The 20965-nt window shown below is 36.3% G+C and overlaps 1 protein-coding gene and 1 non-coding gene across 4 annotated transcripts in view; both read left to right on the forward strand.

The window, feature by feature from the left end:
- Positions 1–235: 235 nt before the first annotated feature.
- On the forward strand, positions 236–317 carry Trnas-uga. The gene has a single exon. It is a non-coding gene; the product is annotated as a tRNA-Ser (tRNA).
- A 1730-nt stretch (positions 318–2047) lies between these two features.
- LOC123317094 overlaps positions 2048–20965 on the forward strand; it is a 69275-nt gene continuing 50357 nt past the window's right edge. Inside the window, exons 1-2 of one of the 3 annotated variants that reach the window (XM_044903464.1) lie at positions 2048–2265; positions 12787–12971. In XM_044903464.1, coding sequence (XP_044759399.1) covers positions 12807–12971 — 165 coding nt within the window. In that variant the 5' untranslated portion in view covers positions 2048–2265; positions 12787–12806. Of the gene's footprint in view, positions 2266–11199; positions 11338–11439; positions 11758–12786; positions 12972–20965 lie in introns of those variants that run through there. The other 2 variants (XM_044903463.1, XM_044903462.1) reach the window with 2 other exon arrangements.

Here is a 20965-nt window from a genome sequence, read left to right on the forward strand (position 1 = left end):
GAATTGAAATTGCCTCAACTCTGAAGATAGGCAATTAATGTTACACAACCTCTGTTTGAAGGATTATCTATACTCTAGGGGCGGAGATGAAGATTTCATAGTGCATTTCACACTCTAAAATGTTTTTAAAATGTTAGAAATTACCCATTCTTTCATAGCATATTAATATTTGAACACATTATTATACGACTTTTAGCATCTATTCTTGTGAAGCTTTATTCTAATTCTGTCCACAGCTGCGGTGTCCGAGTGGTTAAGGAGATGGACTTGAAATCCATTGGGTTCTACCCGCACAGGTTCGAATCCTGTCCGCAGCGTTTCTTTTTTTCCATTCTTCAGAACGTTTCAAACCTTAACCAACATCACTGAGTATTCAACCCCTCAATGACACAATATAGTAGACAACCATCTTGTGTGGTCATATTTTATACTCTTTATATATTGTTTTTACTAAAAAACCACTGGTAATTATGAATATTGACATATAATAATACATATAAGATAATATATCTACATTCAGTTTGGGGATATTCTCTCAGCTTTCAAGTTGAAAGCTAATCTTCTTCATTGTCTATGAGTTTTCGAAAGGGCTGAGCACCCTTATGATTTCCTCACAAAAATCAATATGGCGGCTTCAATATGGAGGATAAGTTTTGTGATTAAGGTAAGATTCGAATCAAAATGGTTGCCATTTTCAGGATCAGTGGTTATGAATTAAAATCGAATAATTTGTGGCGGACGAGTTTAATGATTATCCTCCAATTCGTTTTGAAATTAGTAATTAGTCTTCTTGATGTTTTCAACGTATGGGCGATAATGAAGGATTTTAATAATAATTGACAAATTCAAGATGGCGCTTAAGTGTTGTGATCAGCTTGCCCATGCTTGAATGACACTCGATGATACGTCACTTTTAAGGCAAATGGTCTCTCTAACAAACTTAAGATCAGCTGATACGTGTACTGCGTAGGGTATTTATCTTATCTGTTAAGAGTGGTAGGTATAAACCAGTTGAATTAAATTGTTACGTTTCTTTTCATTTCATTCCTAATTTAACGATTTCTTGTTTCTGTTTGCGTTATAGGTAAAGGGTGAATGTTGAGTTCACAGAAGAGTAGTAACTTTGTGTAGTAACCAGATATAGGTTGTCTCAGGTAGTACCTATTCTAAAGCCCGTTTGCAACAGCCGAGAATTCTCTACGAAATTCTCGCAAGAAAACGGCAGAGATTATTTTGTATGTAACTGAACAGAGAATTCTACCGAAAGTGCGTATGTAACGGTTAATAATTCACAGCGCATGAATTTTCGAGTAAATTCTCTAGAAAATTTACTCGAGATTTCATGCGCCGTGAATTCTCAGTTGCATACAAAATAATCTCTGCCGTTTTCTCACCAAAATTTGGTAGAGAATTCTCCAGAGAATTCTCGGCTGTTACAAACGGGCTTAAGTTATAAGTCATAAAAAAACTGATTCATGCGAGCACTGACAGTAAATGGTCGAAGAGGATATCTTCAATGAAAAGAGTAAATAGGCCAATGAAATTGTTCCCTTCTAGGCATTGGTTCTTAGGAACATTGTCCATGAACCCTTCATTCTCGACTTTGTATAGGTGTGAATGCTAAAAATTTAAAAAGAAATGTTTTTCGTGGATATATATCTTGTTTTCCCTCAGTAGTCTCAGTGCAAAAAGAACACCCCTTGTATGAGCACCAAAGGGTATAAATCATCCATACCCAATCAAATTAATGCATCAAAGCCGAAGCATAACCTATTTATCCCCGCGTTCAAGGGATGCTTTGCTCGAGACAAAACGATTGTTATCACCCTCATTGAATTCTCTGGAGAATCACGTATATTCGTAATTTAATACACCCGAACCCTTTCACTGACCATTCCAAAAGGGATACAGGACCCTTAACAAACGAAAAAAAGCTACTTTTGGGAAATTCGACGATACGACCGCTGCGCAGGCGTTCGTTCCGTCACCTACGGGCGTCTATCGAACTGCTGGAGCCAAGGGACGCAGTGTTACGCGAAAAGACGCCTCGTCACGAGCGTCTGAAGCGTCGTTAGCGTGGTGGGCGTACCTGCGTGGTTCTGTGTACAATGTGGTTGCAACAAACCATCCTCTATGGTTCCTGTATGGCAACGAGGTTCACGACGTTGTAGACACAACCCGTTACCGTGCCAAAGATTTTTTTGAGATTTTTTTTCGTTGAAAATTTTCGGATATTTTTTGAGAGTCGAGGATTGTTGATTGAAGGTAGGTTAACCAACCTCACTGGCTGACCTTCAAGGGGTTGAATCATCCCTTTCTTTGGATGATAAAAGGGGTTTTATTCGGCCATAAATCACGTCATAAAATGAGTGGAAGTAATATGACCGCTCGATTTTTATTCATAAGGAAATTATGTGGGTAATAACGGAGTGTACTTCTGGGAATTGGAAAGTATCGGAGTATGCAATAAAATCGATGGAAGTAATAGAATTCTGAATTAAAAGAGTCTTGAATATTTTCCAGTGAATTGCACTTGGGAAAATTATGATGAGGGTTATGAAAAAGATGAGGGCGAAAGAAATAGTTCTTTGTATTTGATGGTGCGAATAAAAGCTTTTAATCCATCTTGCAACATACTAAACTTTACTTTTCTGCAGGCATCTCAGGTCCTACTTGATTCTTGAACTACTTATACCTCGTAACAAGCGAACAATTCAACTGGAACTGGATAAACTAGAAATCAATCAAAACCATCACTGATTTCACTATATTCAAATATATTTTTGGTAGTGAATGTAGTTTTAAGATTGAAGTTTTTATAGGCATTGCATTGCACTGCGACCTAAGGATCTATGTGCCCTGCCACAATAGTGTTCAGCTGTATCCCGTTACCGAGAATAAATCTACAAAAAGACTCAAAAACAAAACCATCGGTGCAATCAAATTCATAATTTCTTAGGGCTACTTGCGACTGTGTGTCCTCTTGTGACTGAAGGGACCCCAGCGTGACCTTCAGATCCTTCCACACTCTGGGCATGGATACTAACCGCCGCTGTATTCTTCTCAACTCTCCATTATAGTTGTGGACCAAAGATATCCACTGTGATCTGTCTAACGCTAGTTGTTCCCAGTTATGATTGGCATTAACTGATTTTAGGGATTGATGCTGTTTATCCTTAAACCGCTTATACTGGCCTCCTGGTTTCCGAGCTCCCTCTGTGAATTTGCCAAACAGAGCTATTTTGGGGAGTCTTGTGTCTTGCATCCTCAGAATGTGGCCGCTCCATCTGAGTCGGGCCCTCGTTACTTGTGTCTCAATAATTGTTATACAACTCGCGCGCTGCAAGACTTTTGCATTTGAAATTCTGATGTGCATTATTTGTCTTAGATGACGTTGCGTTTCTTCAAGCTGTTCAGTATATCGCCTATAGGATGTCCAGCTTTCGCTTCCGTAAAGAAGCGTTAGGAGGACGACTGCTTTGTAAACAGCTGTCTTGGTCTTCAGATTGAGATCGTGATTTTGGAACACTCTGACCTTCAGCTTCCAGAATGCCCGTGATGCCGAATTGATACGGTTGTGTATTTCCGTGTCCAGGTTAGCCCTAGTATTTATGAAGCTTCCCAAGTATTTGAACTGCTCGATCTGTTCTAGAGGTCCATTCTCCAGGCTGATATCTGTTGGAAGGCTTTCTGGCGGACTTAGCAGGATTTTGGTTTTGTTACTATTGAGTCTGAGGCCTGAAGCTTCGTATATATGTTTATAGGTGTCCATCCAGTTCCAGAGTTCTGATGAAACCAATATCTGGGAGGATTTAAAGGAGGTTACTTCCTGTCCCCCGTCTGAACCATTTTTTGCGCTCTCTCGCAATGGTGAGGCACTCCCTCAACAAGGGATCTGGAGTATCTTCTTCCTACAGTTTCTGTTAGTCCCGTTCTCATAAGTTGCCTCCTGAGACGATAATACCATGTATTAGAACAGAGGGGAGTAACACATTCTTACCAAGATAAATGTTCAAGTTCCCAAGGAACTTCTTTTAGATTTTCCTCTTATAACGATAAATCTTAAGGTCACAGTGCAACGCAACCTCCTCTAAAATCTCTCCTAAAACTCTTTCTTGCAGGTACATTTTCCTATAGCATGGAAGAATTCCGAGCTAATGCTCCATTCCTTGATAGTGTATTGGCCTCTTCTTTTTCTTTGACTTCTGAGAGACCAGGAACCTAGTCTAAACAGACCTAATTAGGCGAGTTCTGAGATGATATGAGAGTGCTCTAGTAAATTCAACGAATTCTAAAGTTTCCTTTGGCCCTCCCATCTCAGCTTAGAATCGAAGACATGCAAGCTGAGTGCTTTGATGGCAAACCGACTGTCAGAATGCTGCGCAGTGTCACCTTTCTAGGTTAATTTACACACATCCTTCGATTGCAAATATTTCTGCATGGAAAAGACGCTTGGACAGTAGCCTAGCAATAGGCATCTGGTACCACCTCCAGTACCTGTAGTGATCTTAGAAGTTGTATACCACTTAAAGTGTTTTGCTTTGAGGAACTGAGTACCTCTCCCTCTTGTGTTCGATACAAATTAGGAAGAATCGCAATTGAAACCTCACAGAGAAAATTAAATAATCTTGTATCATGTGTCGAGTGTATGAGGCTGAAGCTAAAGTAACGTTGGGTATCTGTAAAGCATGGAATGCCTTATTCTTCTTCTGAAAGATCCGATGCATCCTTGAAACGCGAACATTTCGCTTTTTGTTTCGAAAAAATTAAAACTTAACAGTTTTCCCTCAACTTCGGAAGGAATTCGAGTTCTCACTCGACTCGAGTCAAAGCACGTCCCTTAAACCTTATATGCAATACACGAAACGGTGAAATTGCATCGGCTAATCGGAATTCGATAACTCTGTTGACGTCTCTGCTTGCCCCTTTTTGTCACAACGTATGGCAATCGAATACGTAATTGGGGTACCTATAAATAAACCCCAGATATCGCAAATATGCATGATCTGAAACTGAAAGGGGGTAGTTGGGGTTGAAGCGTGACTCGATGGGATTTACGCTTACGAATCGGGCACATACGAAGAAGGAAATATTGGGAAATCATGTAAAATGAAATGACGTAGTGTGGGACGGAGGACGACCGATGGTGAACTCTCTGGGGATATTGGGGGAGAGCTCATATGCGTGCGGCCTTTAGTAATGTGGTTTACGATGGAATTTGCACGCATGTGGCATTATAATGTCGTGGAAATGAATTTACAATTTTCACCTACCCTTTACTGTTGAAGTCTACCCTTGGTCGATCCATTACTTGCTTTCTGAAAGGGGGAGGTGGATCAATTTCGGTAGTTATCAATATTTTTTGTATACAAGAGATTTTTCACTTTGTCTATGGATGAGGCACCCTTATACTTATTTGTTAATGCCAAAGGGTTTCAGAATTATTGAGCAATGGTGCTTGTCAGTGTGGCTGAACATAAACACAACCAAGACCACAGTAATCATATTTACCCTGAAAAGGAATGTCCATATCTCTGAATAAGTGGTTCCCAACTAGTGGACCACCAGTGGTCCGCAGAAGCCAAAATATGGTCCGCCAACTTAGAACATGGAACTTAATTCGAAGTCCGCGATGATTTACAGTTTTATATTTAAGACTCTCAGACCAAACTGTTTAATAGATGGCGTTAGTGAATAGAATCAGTTAGAGTGACTCTAACGAGACAGTGGCGACAATTGTGGTCTCGTTTTTCATCGTTTTAGCAAAAATATGGCGGATTTGGTCACGTGACGTGACGTGAGCCAATCCGCATTCCGAATTAGAGATCATAGCATTGAAATCTGTGCTTCTAAGCCGCCATATTGCTAAATTTCCAATTGTCGCCACTGTGTTTGATGGAGTCACTGTAGAATCAGTAGTACAGTCAATACAAACTTGCTGAAAAATTTGAGAACGTCCCAAGTGTATTCATTTTTGAAGATAACCTTCGAGCTTTCATTTGCAAAAATTTTCAAAAAGATGGAATCAAATAGATAATTGTCAAGATTGCATCGGAAAATTTCCAAAAGGATGGAATCAATTAAATAATCCTCAAGACCGAACGGTTGCATCGAGCTCCATGAAATTTTCAGATTTATTACTAGAAGAGTTGCTCTTTCAGAATATGTATCACATTTCCATCTATGGTTATTGTTATTTAGAGATAATCGATTCGAAAGATGACAATCGAAAAATTCCCAAAAAGATGGAATCAATGGAAAAAATGGTAGGGAGGAAGTCTGAAGTAACATATCTGGAATAAACGTAAGCTTCTGTGGAATAAGCATATTGAAATAAGGGCTAGTAGAGCAATAAAGTCCTTCATAGCGTGCCGAAATCTGGCTGGTAAATCTTGAGGGTGTAACTCAAAAATGATTGTGAGACCAGTAACCACTTATGTGATAGATTATCCCATGAGGCCATCCTAAAAATATCCAAGGAAGGTACGAGCAATTGGAGAATTAGGAGTCAGAAATCCTGGGACTCTCATTATGAAGTCTTAATGACGGAAACACTTGTCAAATTTGATTTGACAAGGAATCACAACAATTCTTTTAGACCCTGTATATGCACATTTCAGATAAAGAAACGTTCACACAAACAAAATCGAGTTTCCCTCCAATCTTATCTATGTCAGTTGAAGATAGATATTCACTGTGACATATGTAATCTTACATAGCTCACTAATCCACTTTGATGTACTGAATCCCTTAGCTGAATACGCCATGTTATGGATTCACCGAGTCCAACTCCGAACATTCCAAGTTTTTCTTTTACATTTCAACAAAGCTTTCGAAATTTTCGAACCATATTGACGTAATTTATTTTTCAAAAATCGTCGAATTTCATTGTATAATTTACAGGCTGGGCAGAATTCTATGGGATTCAATGGCAGCTCTGTTCGTATATTGACAGATCTAGTTTTTGAGTTTTTTTATTGAAAGAACAATTAGAGACACGATGTGTATTATTTTGTCTGAATCAGAAAAAATATGCGACTGGAATATGTAAAGAAACATAGGGTTTATATTCATATAAAAGAAAGTTTTTACTGTAAATACAGGGCGAGTCTTTGACTCGTATAAATATTTTAACTTGAAATTTTTCTTGAAATAAAAAAAAACACCTTTACGTACCATAAAAATACCAAAAATCAAAGAACCGAAGGCTTGAAACTAAGTTGGACGCTATCTAATTAATATTTTACGTTTTGTAAAATAAAAGTATTAAGTATTGTTAATATTTTCTCGTATAATGCCACGTTTTCAAGTAATTTGATAAAAAAGTATCTGTGAAATTCGAAAAATTGGATACTTTGATCGAATGCAACTCTTTTTAAGTGATCCACAGATTTGTAGTATCACAGATTAAGCTAGTTATTCTAAAGGTAGTTTTGTTTTTCCGGAGGTGGCACAGCTCATTATGAACAGATTAAATGGCTATATCTTTTTATCAGTGCCGAATCGAAAAAAAAGGTATGAGAAAAAATTGTTTGTTCAAGAATCTATTGTTAAAATTTTTGTATGAGACAAAGATTCACTCCGTATAATTGAAGTGGCGATCTGAAAAAAATCTTTGACCTGACCTATGCATTCTACATAAAAAAGTGTCTATAGAATGTTGTTACATTTGTCTTTCGATATCACTGAAGCTTCACGAAATGAAGGCACCGAATCAAGGAGCCGAAAAATGGGTTTTCACCATAGACCTATAAAACACATGGACGCGCCCTTCCAGTGAGTTTCAATAGCCACGAGTGCGGCCAACATGAGATGGAGCTAGTATGGGCAAGAAAACGTTCCTTAGAACGCCTTAGCGCTAAGCGCATACGATTTATTTCGATTTTTTTATATAGGGAAAATTAAAAATTAAATTTACTTAGAAATATTTTGATAATTGATTATAAACATAATTCTTTTAATTTAGGTATTAATTTCCGAGCTATATTTGTATATTGGCGCCCGTTAGAGATAAAAACAAGTACCTATAATCGAATAAAAAAAATTGAACGAATATTAGTATCATTTAGATTGCGTTTAATGATCCAATTAGAACTAAAGAGCACAATTTTTGCTTTCGGCAACTATTCTTCGAAAAAGTACAACAGATAAGTTCATGAAAAGTTTGTGAATAAATTGATTTGAATAAAAACAATTGAGCACATTTTTAGCCAACACAATATTCTGATTTCTTGTTGGTTCAATATCTGTAAAAATATTTCATTGATTAATATTGATCAAAAGGTTGAAAAATAGACATTACAATCAGCATACTAAGTAATTTTCAACTGAGGATAATTTTTAGGAAGCATATTTATATTTTCTCTCAATGGAAAAGCTCGCATTTTGGGCATTTATTTTCTCTTCTAATCTCAAGTGTTTCTTGAGTATTATTTTATCTTGATGAGAAAAGAATTGACATACATTTATTGATTTGAAATGAATAATTCAACTATGATATAATAAATCGATTAATACATTCGAAGTTACTATACCTGTGAAATTTCACTTTATCTGTCTTTTCAACTCATTTCGTACTATTAATTGCACTCTACGAGGACACCATTATAACTTTCATAATAGAAAAAGGATACGACATTCAAAGTTGATCTGAAATTGATGAGAAAATTCTGAAAATTTCGATAAATACAAAGTGCAAACGAATGTTTTGCCCATACTAGCTCTATCTTATTTCGGCCGCACCCCCTCTCTCTCTACGCCGTGTCCATGTGTTTAATATGTCTATGGTTTTCACTTATAAATATCGATTGAAATTCAATCTGGGAGGATACTGCATTTTCTGGAACTCCCAATCTCTGAAAACCCTAAAAATTTTCAGATAATTCCACTTATAACTTAAAAGAAATAGAAGAATTTAGCATGTATTTACTGTACCTTGTGCCAATGGCCAAGATGTCGAGGTACAATTTTAATTAAAAAAATAATAGAAGACTTTCACCATTACCTATCTTTTGAAATTCGACTTCAGAAACGTACCATCCATTTTTTCCTAGCTCTTACGGTTATAGAGCTGCCATTCAATCCCATCGAAGTTTGCCCATCCTGTACTAGTTTCAATACGTCTTTGCATTAATCCTTATTTTCATAGATGTAGTAATTGGGAATTTTTCTTAAATGCTCATTCTGAAATTCGAATCTGTTTGGAAGAGTCCATCCCCTGTAAACCACATACAGGGTGTCCCGTAAAGACCACGTCAAACGAAAACTGAAGGTAGATCAGAATGTGCTCTACCTGATGTGAAAAAATCGTTCATATGAAAGTCTCACAGTTTGATGTTTTATGAAAATGTTGAATTTTTTCACTTAAAATGCTTTCTCTCTTGCGGAAGCTACAATTAAATACTTTTCGAATCAGTTTTTTTTCCGTAAATTTTGTTGAATGATTACCTCAATTCATGCAATGAAAAATACCACAAAATATTATACAGAGATTCTGAAAAAAAAAATTAAAATTCATGTTCTGAAGGAAGTGTTTTTTTGTGCTGAATTCTATCTGACGTGGTATAAAAAAAAGACACTAGACCTTTTCTGCATGTTACGTTGAAAAGTTGCCCATTTTATGAGGATTCCGAAAAGGTAAAATGCAGGTGATAACCTTCGTCACGAAAAAAGATATTTCAATGTTTATCGAGAATGGAGCATTTCTGTGAAAAACTGATTTTGTCACCTTTTCCACAAATTCTTTCATTTTGCAGATTCTGCTGTAACATATTGAATAATTCTCTTGAAAAATGTCAGTTAGTCCTTAAATTACTTATAAAATGAAATTATTCATTAATTGCAATGATATAATGTAATAACGCACAGGACCTTCAACATCAACAAATCTATTGTGAAGAAACTTTATAAAAATATCAATAATAAAAAATTCAGGATTCTTATTAGAGCAAATGCTCAAAATGACCACCCCCTTCGCTAATACATGCCCATCTATTGAGAAATTCCTTTTTCAAACCATACAAACTTCTCCCCACTATTTTGGCTGCTGGAATACGAATGCGGTGTGCTTCATCTCTTATAGGATTCGAATAAATTTCCTTTTTTTTTTAGTAAAAAAATCCAGAGGATTTAGTCTGGTGAATCATTGAATCGCATCACATAATATCGATGTTCGAGAGTTCTTTAGGCAAAGAAAAAGAAATAGAAAAACTCAGTCAGTTAATTAGCATCTTAATAACATTTTATTGATTTGTTGATTGATTATTTTCAGCAGGAAGTGCAAAATGAAACTATTTATGGAAAAGGTGAAAAAATCAGTTTTTCATAGAAATGTTCCATTTTCGATAAACATTCAAATATCTTTTTTCGTGAAGAAGGTCTTCACCTGTATTTTACCATTTCGGAATCCTCACAAAATGGGCAACTTTTCAACGTAATATGCAGAAAAGGTCTAGTGTCTTTTTTTATACCACGTCAGATAGAATTCAGCACAAAAAAACACTTCATTCAGAACATGAATTTCAATTTTTTTTTCAGAATCCCTGTATAATATTTTGTGGTATTTTTCATTGCATGAATTGGAGTAATCATTCAACAAAATTTACGGAAAAAAAACTGATTCGAAAAGTATTTAATTGTAGCTTCCGCAAGAGAGAAAGCAGTTTAAGTGAAAAAATTCAACATTTTCATAAAACATCAAATATCTCGAAAACTGTGAGACTTTCATATGAACGATTTCTTCACATCAGGTAGAGCACATTCTGATCTACTTTCCGTTTTCGTTTGACGTGGTCCTTACGGGACACCCTGTATATTCTTCCCTTAATCATAATAATTTCAGTAGAACGTCAGCGGAAAATATTTTCCCCAAAATATACCCTTCTATTCATCCCAGGTGTTGTGGAAATCCACCCTTCCTCAGGTTATTGCAGAACGTGGAAATCGTGAGGGCTGGTCGGAAAAATGAGTCTGCGAAAACTCGGAGGAAAAACAACCCCAGATGAAACAAATGTGTTTGTTATTCGGTCTGGATTTCCGCCTTATGAGATAGTGTTTGCTGTTTGCATTGCGATATTAATGTTTGAATGTAGGTTGGGTTATCTGGTTTTATATGGCCCAAAGCCGATAATTGCCTAGATTGTGGAATATTCGATTTGGTACTGACCTGTATCTATTCATCCAATACGGAGCGATCTTGTAGTTCAATAACACAGGTCGGAAGATATTTATTTTGATCTTGAGTATGAGCAATTTTGCATTTAAGCAATTAGTATGTGATCGTTGGTACCATAGTGCCACAAGAATGAGAAAGAAGAGTGCATATTGTTAAATAATGATGTGAGATTTCAATCCTATACACCGTGCATTAATTTGCTCTATTATTCTATCATTATGATAAAAAAATGCTACTGATTCCAAAAAAAAATAGTCGACTACATCACATTTCTCATGAGACTTGATAACAATGTAGACTCTTTTTAAATTTGTTTTGTTAAAAATTGTAACCTTCAAATTTGCGTTTTTTTCTGCTTATCGATTTTCAAGATATCCACTGATACTGATACCCATGAGTATTAAACTCAGTGAACAACTGAAAAGAAGCTAGATTATTTTGGTATCGCTCAGAGTTATCTTTGACCGCAGTTTATAAACAGTGTTGATTGATTCGTTGATTGGTATGGTGGATCCACAGATCAAATGCTGAATAAATTTTAGATCTCTAATGTGCCTTTAATCCATAATGATGAATTCTGAAAAGTATGGCAATTTGAATGCTTCTATCTTGTTCTCATCAGTTGCATTTTTTCAAAGTTTTACTGATATTTCCAAAGTTTATTCTTTGGAACCAAATTCCTATCAGACTATATACGAAGATTGTGGGGCATTAAATTCTTCGACAACATGAAATATGGGTCAAAATAATTTGAGGACAATTTTCTAGCTGAAATTTTTATATTATTGAGAATTGAATCACGCAATCAACAGTGGCGGCGCGAGAAATCATGAAATGTCTGTAATTATGGGGCGTTTAGTGATGAATTATACAATTTCGTAGGAATTCATGATATGTGTACCGATTGCTGGTTTAGAAGATGAAAAGCAAGTAAAAAAGTCTAGTTCTTGATTTGTCTATGCATTTATTATTCATATCAATTAATCTTTGGATTGGATGTCAATTTTGAAAAACTGATTGAAGAAAAAATGTTGCGAATAATTGAAAAATTTTGAAACTAATATAATAACATATATGCGAAATTTATGTATTGTCTTAAACGATGAATACTGTCATTTCATTTATTCCTTCGATTACTGTTGAATTTTAAACTTTTCTTTATTCGTAGTATTCCTTGTCAAAAAATTCCTTTAGTAAGTTTCAATTTTTTGATACATACACACACATTGATTTTTCTGTATGCAATTCAACAATAATAAATGAACTTAACTGAACAAAACCATTTTTCCAGCTGATAAACCTTTCTGATTTGGTTTACCTAACTCAAAGAATAATAATAAAATTCATACAAGAATATATGTTTGATTGTTTTATGTAAAAAATTACCGGACCATATCAGTAACTTCTTCAAAGGCTTAGAAGGACTGTAGAAGCTGAAGTATAACTAAAATAAATTAAAAAATGAATAAACAAAATTAAATAAAAAATAAAAATAATAAAATAACAAAATTAAACTATTTAAGTCGTACTACCCAAAATAGGGCTTAGGATTTGAAATATTTTCTTGAATGCATTGGACGAGCATAACAAAATTGTATGTTCATTGTTTGCAGATAAATAAAGAATCTATAAAATGCCACAAGAGCCATCGACCAACCCCTTGATGAAGCCCCTTGTGGTTTTAGCCCTGCCTGGAATGTATCTTTTTTACAAGTATAATCAATATAAAAGGAAAAAGAAGGAGAATGCAAGGAGACGACTTACAGAGAAAGAGCTTCAACATCTCAACAACAAAATCGTGAGTAGAAAAGGTTTTCTATAAGCGGAAATGATTAGGTTGATCCAGAAGTTTTCCAGAGGAAAAAAGAGGATTTCTAAAAACTATTACTGAATGTATTCTTTCCCGAGCAGTCAAATTCGATAATTGGATAGTTCTTGATTTATCCAAAACATGAGTAGGAAATAAACCATTATTCACTGTCTATAGAACAGAATCTCAAATAAAGGCTCTGAACATAAAGAGCAGCGTTCACGACTCTACTTTGAACCCTAGAATATACAGGGTGAGACTTTGACTAGTTTTTTTAACAGTAGATTCCTGACGTCAAAGGAAACACTTTTTTCCTTTACAATTTTCTTCAAATCAGCTCGGTTTGAGAGATGCAGGCTGTTGAGAAACTATAAAATATGTCGTTTTTAGTTTTACCTCACAAACGTTTTATCGAATTGAATGTGTTTCGGAACATAATTTTTCATTTATTTGATGAATCTTTCTCGAACACAAGATACCACCAACGTCTTTTAAAAATACCAAAAATTCAATGAACACAACTCTTGAAACTAAGTTGGACGCTATCTAACGAATATTCTAACGTTTTGTAAAATAAAAGAATTCTGCATATATTATTTTGTCGTATAATGCATCGTTTTCGAGTAATTTGATGTTCTAAAATAAAAAAATACCTGTGAAATTTGAAAAATTGGGTACTCTGGCTGAATACAGCTCTGTTTAAAAGATCCCCAGATGTGTAGGGTCACAGATTTAGCTAGTTACTCTGAAGGTAATTTTGTTTTTCTAGGAGTGGCACAGCTCGTTATGAAAACTTGAAATGGATCTTTTTATAAGGGCCGAATCGAAAAAAATGGTATGAAAAAAAACTATTTCTTTTGACTCTTAAAATATATGTACGTGTCAAAGACTCACCGTGTATAACAATATTGAAATGTCAGAAGAACCATAGCAAGTATTGCAATATTGGAATGAATCTAAAAATATTTTCACAATAGTGGATAAAGTATAGTGTTCTAATGTTATTATGGCTATTATTCACTTGGATGATACCAAACAAGAAGCCATCTTCAGCTCAGCTGAAAAGATGAACAGAGGATACTCAGCAAACATAGAAGAAGACATCGGGTAGAACCTAATCTTCAGTGGAAATTGAAAATTCAGATCATTTTTTCTTCCAGAGAAACAAGCATTGTGGCAAGCATATTCTTAAGTTCAACTGAAGATCAGCTCTATCCTATACCTTCATCTCTGTTCGTATGATGACCTCTCTGTTAACCTTATCAGCAGTCCTGAAGATGTCCTCTGGCCGAAACCAGTCGTCGAAATTTATAATTTAACAAGGGGTTGTTCTCTGCATAATTAATACTTTACAAACTCTCAAATTCGTGAACAAATATCGTTCATTCTGCTTTGTGGTGTAACTCTTAATTATCCATTTCACAACTTTGACGATAATCTTCCTGTTGTTTCATCGATGAAAACTATTTATTAGCTTATACCCATCGAAATTGATCGTATTATCGAGATACACCTCGATGAAATCTCTAATTTTCAGTAGCATGAATGAGCACCATTATCGATTTATATTTAGTTTTGTACAGTTTGAAAGTATCGAAGGGTTTACTCTGAAATCCAGAGAGCAAGTCCACAAAGCAATGTCATCTATCGATTTCCGCTGTTGTTATTTAACTGGAGACAAATGTTGACCTTTATTCGAATGATTTTATTGATTTAGTTTGAGTGCCTATTGAAAAACATTCTACACGATTTTCATTTAACGCTGTGTGCATCTTGAACTCATTGAGGCGAAGTCCAAGACAAAGTGTAGAATCTCTGCCATAGTTTGGAAATATACTGCATCACAAAAGAAAGTTCAGAAATTTTGTGACCGCTTCAAAAGTTGCCGATACTTGTCCACCAAATATTCATCGATATCGACAAACTGAAAATATGGCCCAAAGATCGAGAAATGGACGCCCAAGATCTATCACTCCTGCACAAGATCGGTTTCTGACTGTGTTCACCCGTAGAGAGCCTTTGAGTATCATGCTACAGCTGCTTTTGGCCGATTGTAACAGTTCTTCGAAGATTTCGAGACGTTAATGCACATTCTCGACTTGTTTTGAGCTGGTGAATTGGAACGATCAATGCAGGGCTGCTTTTACCGCCACTCTGGAGATAAATTAATCAAGGTTACCTCAACAATCTGATCGAAAGTAAGCAGAGGCGTTGTCAGGCAGTGAATGATGTTTTGATTTCATACTACCAATACTATATAGTATTGGTGTATTTTTGGAAAAATACACTTTCAGACGAAACTGTGAAACTTATGAAGAAACTATTTAACAGTCTCAAAACTTACCTAACTTTTGTGGGGCAGTATAAGTAAATAAGATAGCATGCATTCCGATAGCATACACTTCTTAATTTAAGTCCCACTTGAAAATAATCAACCATATGCCTACCTTCTTTTTCAGGGTTCAAATTATATATTTTCGTGTCTTGTAAATTTATCAGGAAGTCTTTTCCCTTAATTCCTTTCTCAAACAACTAGATTTCTTTGAACATGAATTCTCTATACGCAGTCGGAAGGATGCAAAGAACCCAAAACAACTAGTCCTTGCGTCGCAGTACAAGAAAGCAACAAATTGAACCTATCAAGAAGAGAGAGAAACCGTAAACTGAATTTATTTTGGACTACGCTCAAGTGCTTCGCACTATAACGAATGGGAGCCTGTAAAGCTTCACTCTTTCAGCTCGTAATGTTTTTTCGGGAAACATACACTTCCACCTACTGAAAATTTCACGCTCTTGCCACGGTGTATGAACAAGCAACTCTCATATTTTTCGTGGAAAATACGCTCATGATAATTTAACTCATGAAGTTTTGTGAGAAATGGAAATTGAAGATTGCTTTTAAGTGGCTAGGAATAATCTCAATATATTTGTGAGGTTGCGGCTTGCAGGCATATTATGAATTATTAAACTGGTTGTGTTTCAGGATCATCTAAAAAAGTTTCTTTCTGCTTTTGTTTAAGTTGGACTAATTTTAGGGGTTGTAAAGTGAGGATACAAATACTACCTGTATGTCAATTCACACTAATACAATTCAAAATGTGTGTTGCTAAAATGATACTTCGAGCAATTCTTTTGACCGCAAGAGGTCAGCTTAACTTTAGCTTTCAGTGGATAATATAATGAAAATTCGATTTTAATCCCCTCAAATATTAGAAATTGTTGAATATACACGGATTTTCCAGGAAATTTCGAACAAATTAAGGATATTAATCTCTCAGTTTTCAGGATACAGGGTGTTACATGCCTTCTCGATAAACTCCTCAATATTTTTCCAAGACTGGACTCTTGTATCCTAGCTAGAGGTGGCCATTTTCAACAATTCTTGTAATTTGAAGACCTTTTTGATGTAATATAATTGTCCAGTTGCTCTACTCGAGTATTTTTCTTTGAATAACACATGGTTTCAGACTCTTTTAATTGAAAAGTGTTGAATCCTAGAGAAAAAACGCAGAGACCCTTTTTGTTCTGAGTTGAATAGGAATTTGATTAGAGAAAAATGAACCGGCGTATACTCTATTCACTTTTATAAAAGCAGTCGGTTGGTCATGAAATGATTCTAAAAATTTTGTAAGTAGAAAGGAGTAAGGCAGAGCTCCTACCAAAGTAGCGTAGCACTAACATGGCACATACATAACAAAGGCGATGCAAAATTTTCAGATATCGCACATCTGAGTGAAGTGTCAGTTGCTTGAAATATGTTATTCTCAGTATCTGAAAATTATGCATCGCTTTCGTCATGTATGTGCCATAGGTCAGTGCTACGCTACTTTGGTGCTCCCACTAAAGTTGGCGCCAATGAAATGTAGTTAAAGTCAAAAAGAAGTTGCCAGAACCAAAAAGATATAGCTACATTTTCTTGCCCACAATTATTTCGTATTCTCTGTGCTAAAGATGAAGTTAATCTTTTTTAATTCTGCTGCAAAAATTCCAAAAGTGCTTTCCAAAGAGACTAGACAGTATAAGGAAGAATTGAGATCCGCTCATACTGATACAAAGACTCATAGACATAGGGAATGGACTGAGTATTACCCTCATAAAATTGTCTACTCTGTAGAGAGGGACAAAGCTATGAAGGGGCCGATACTTGTCTCTTTTCTGTGGACATAGATGTGAGTGTGGACCAATTAAAATTCTATTTCTACTAGCCGGTTGTTCTTTCACATATTTCTGCCATGTTTACTGTACAGTTGAATATGATTTGAATCCTAACGACTTACCATATATTTGAGCTCATTGTTCCTACAAGATTGCGACTGAAGAAGATGACAAAGAAATTCCTTCTATTGGGAATCCCATAATTGGGAATTGAGCACTTTATTTTTGGAAAATACTTGTAACGACAAATTAGAAATTATTTTTGGGTTGATTTCCTAGAATGAAGACCTTTTTAAATAACTCGGAGAATAATGTTTGTGAAATAACCTGTTAATCGTTTCCTGTCAACTCAGATTTTGAACAGTTATAACGTAAGCAACGTATCATGAAATTCGCCTCATTTTGTTAATAGGTGTGTTCTAACGTACAAAATTAAACTTTTAAAATCGCCGAAATCAATGTATTTAACGTGAATACAAGACGTCGACCATATTCAACCAAAAAACGGAATGGCAAACCCCTAAGCAAACTTCAGGCTCATTTCTACCCCACCTTTCCATTTCAGGATTCCTCACATCGTGTTTTATTTCAGTGAGCTAACTCCGCATGAAAATATTATTCCTCAGGGCTTTTGCCATCTTGTAAACCTCTAAACAAGTAAGAGCAATTTATTTTCCAGTCCAAAACTTCCATCTTTCAGATAGACAGCATCTGGAAAGGGAGTAATAAAAATTCCTGCGTTACCATTAATTCTTAATGAGAGATTTCATTTTTTCCCTCTCTTTTGCGCATTTCGCTGCAGAAGGTTCGAATTTTATTAATACGTTGTTAATCTCATACAATGCGCAAAAAATTAACGCACATTATGGAAATCTCAAATTTATTCTACAACTGAAAGTGTTCTCAATGATAATTATTTTTATAAGAATTATGCATGCATTTGTTAGCCACTTTCAACGGTTTTCTTCAATACAGATGTTTTTTCCCAGCAGGAATAAAAAAAGATGATATTATCAGATTTTGAATGTATTGGCTCCATTTTAAAATCAGTTGTTCTCGATCAATTCTAGTGATCGATAGTTTTTCTTTCGTTAGAGCAGCTTGAGCTAACTCATGAGGTGCAAATTAGCACTTAGACAATAAGAAATCGCCTCAGAGAATATGATTTAAGGTCTCGTGTCGCGGCGAGAGGCCTAGCTCTTACCCCAGCCCATCGAAGGGCGCGTTTGGATTTTGATAATGGAGCTATGAATGCTGAGAAGGAACATTCTTGAAGAGCAGGTAGTGCCATTTGCCCCATACATTGGTGAAAATTTCATTTTTATGGACGATAATGCCGGACCCCATCGTGCGCGCATAGTTCAGGAGTACCTTGAAGAGGTGGAAGTCTCTCGAATGGAATGTCCAGCAAGTCCAGATCTCAATCCGATTGAGCAGGTTTGGGACAACCTCAATAGAAGGCTGAGAAGTTCGGAAAATCATCCAGCTACTCTTAATGACTTAGGAATCCAATTCGGAGAAATCTGGGAAGGATTAGATCAGAACATTTTAAGATCCCTCATTTTGAGTATGAACCGTCGTTGCCGAGCTGTAATTAACGCAAGGGGTGGGAATACCAAGTACTAAATCACTTATCAGCATTTCAGTATTTTGAAAATTGTTCATTTCTCTTCTTTCATATAAGATTCGGTGAAATCTTGAATTTTTCTTCCATTTAATGTGTCTTATTCCGTTCAAAACCTTCCCGAGAGAACATAAAAAATAAGTTATAAAGTCAGCGTAGAGTTAACTTTCATTAAAATTGAGATTTTCAGAATGTGCGTTAATTTTTTTGCGCAGTGTATTTGTATACAGCAAATGAAGTGGGACACTAAAAAAATGGCCCAAGTTGACAAGCTATAACTTCGACTTTACTTCGATGATGTCTATGCCTCTGGCACAGAGTAATTCATTTTCAATGATTTTCAGGGTGTGAATGTATAGCTTACAGAGTTTTTTATGCTGGGTGGATTGTTAGGTCTCGGTGGAAAATACGTCCTTAGGGGCTGACCTAACAATCCACCCAGAATCAAAAGAAAACTTCGTAAAGACATCTGCTATTCCCAGATTCTTCGTCAAAAAACTAAAATTTTCGGCTGCCTCACATTCACACCCTGTACAACAAGAAGAGATTGAAAACAAAAATTACCCTGTGCCAGTGGCATATAGGCGAAGGATACGGCTTCACATCTAGGACTCAAAATCAAAAATCATCAAAATGATCGAAGTTAGGCAATTTTTCAGCTGTCCCTCTTCATTTGCTGCTTAGTTCAGATTTACGATAATTACCACAAATTTACAACTTTTGTTCCCACCCCATTCCATACACGCCCGTCGATATTTGGTGGTCATAAATCCATTTTACGCCTATTACCATTCAATTTTTTTCATCCGAGCCAGATAACACCCCTCATTTCTATTTCGACAATCAGGCTGATTGGATTCCAGCCAAATACCGCAATACGCTCTCGCCCAATGATGCAAAGCATGAATCAACTGCGTGGATTCATCCGCCAGTCGAAAGCCATCCCATAAAATCCATTTATGTCCAAATTTAATCTGTCTAGCTGAGATTCTGCAGTGAATACTCACACCACTGGTGTTTAGTGGTCTGACGTATGGAGGGCAGATGAAAATGCCGCGTTGTCCTGCTGTATTCCTTCTGGATACGAACTTTGCAAGTAATCGAGAGAGTTTACGATCTTGTTGTCGTGAAATGAAAGTTTGGATGCCTGGAAATTCGTTTCCAGATTAGCCCATTCCAGTAGTCAGTAGTGAAGGTCATGAAGTCTCATTATTTCCAACAATGAAAGTATGACCTCCCTTGTAATTTTTACTTCGTTCATGGAGATTTTGTATGGGCTTTGCGCAAGACTCTTTGGAAAGACATGGGGCAGGAAAACTAAAATGGTACTGTGGCTATACACAGCGGTACATAGACATAGAGACATGGACTGAGCATGAAATTGGCTTTTTTTATAGAAAGAGAGAAATGATCGTCGGGAATTTACCTGTCTCTTTTTTGTTCACATAGAGGTGAGTGTAGACCAATCAAAATTCTAGAAAGAAACAACTGCATTCCCGACGTGCGTTTCTCTCTGTCACTTTTTTTGACCGTATTTCATGCATAGATAGAAAGGGAAGGCACAGTCCATGTCTATATGCCTATGCAGCGGTAGTACGTCCTATTGTCACCTATGCGTCTCTAGCATGGTGGACAAAAACCGAAGAGGTCACCACACGCAACCGGCTGCAGAAACTGCAAAGGCTGGCCTGTGTTGGTGTGTGCATAGCTCACAGCTTCTACAGCAGCGCTTGAGGCCATACTTGATCTGCCTTCCCTACACCTACATGTGAGGAAATGCGGCCTGCTGAAAGCAATAAGAATATCCCTTAACGGGAATCTCCTACCCGGTTACTGAGTTGGACATATGAGAATAGTGAATCAACATAAACCTCTTGGCAAGACCATCGGATATTATGCCAATTATCTTCGATTTCGAAATGCCCTTTGTAACGGTCATAGCTGACCGTCCTAGTGTAAAAAGTTTCGAAAATCGTTTGGACAAAATGTCATCCACGGAGTTTACTGACGGATCAAAATAAGAAAGAGGTACCAGCATTGGCGTATAAATACCTAAACTGAGGATCTCTAAAGCCCTGGGAAGTGAATCCTTCATTTTACAGACCGAGACACTGGCGTTTACGTATGCGTTCAGGAGTGTCTTAAAATGAACCTCAAAGGCGCGCATATCTATATCACCACTGACAGCCAGGCCACGATGAGG

The sequence above is a fragment of the Coccinella septempunctata genome, chromosome 7 (genome assembly GCF_907165205.1).
Source record: "Coccinella septempunctata chromosome 7, icCocSept1.1, whole genome shotgun sequence".
NCBI lineage: Eukaryota > Metazoa > Arthropoda > Insecta > Coleoptera > Coccinellidae > Coccinella > Coccinella septempunctata.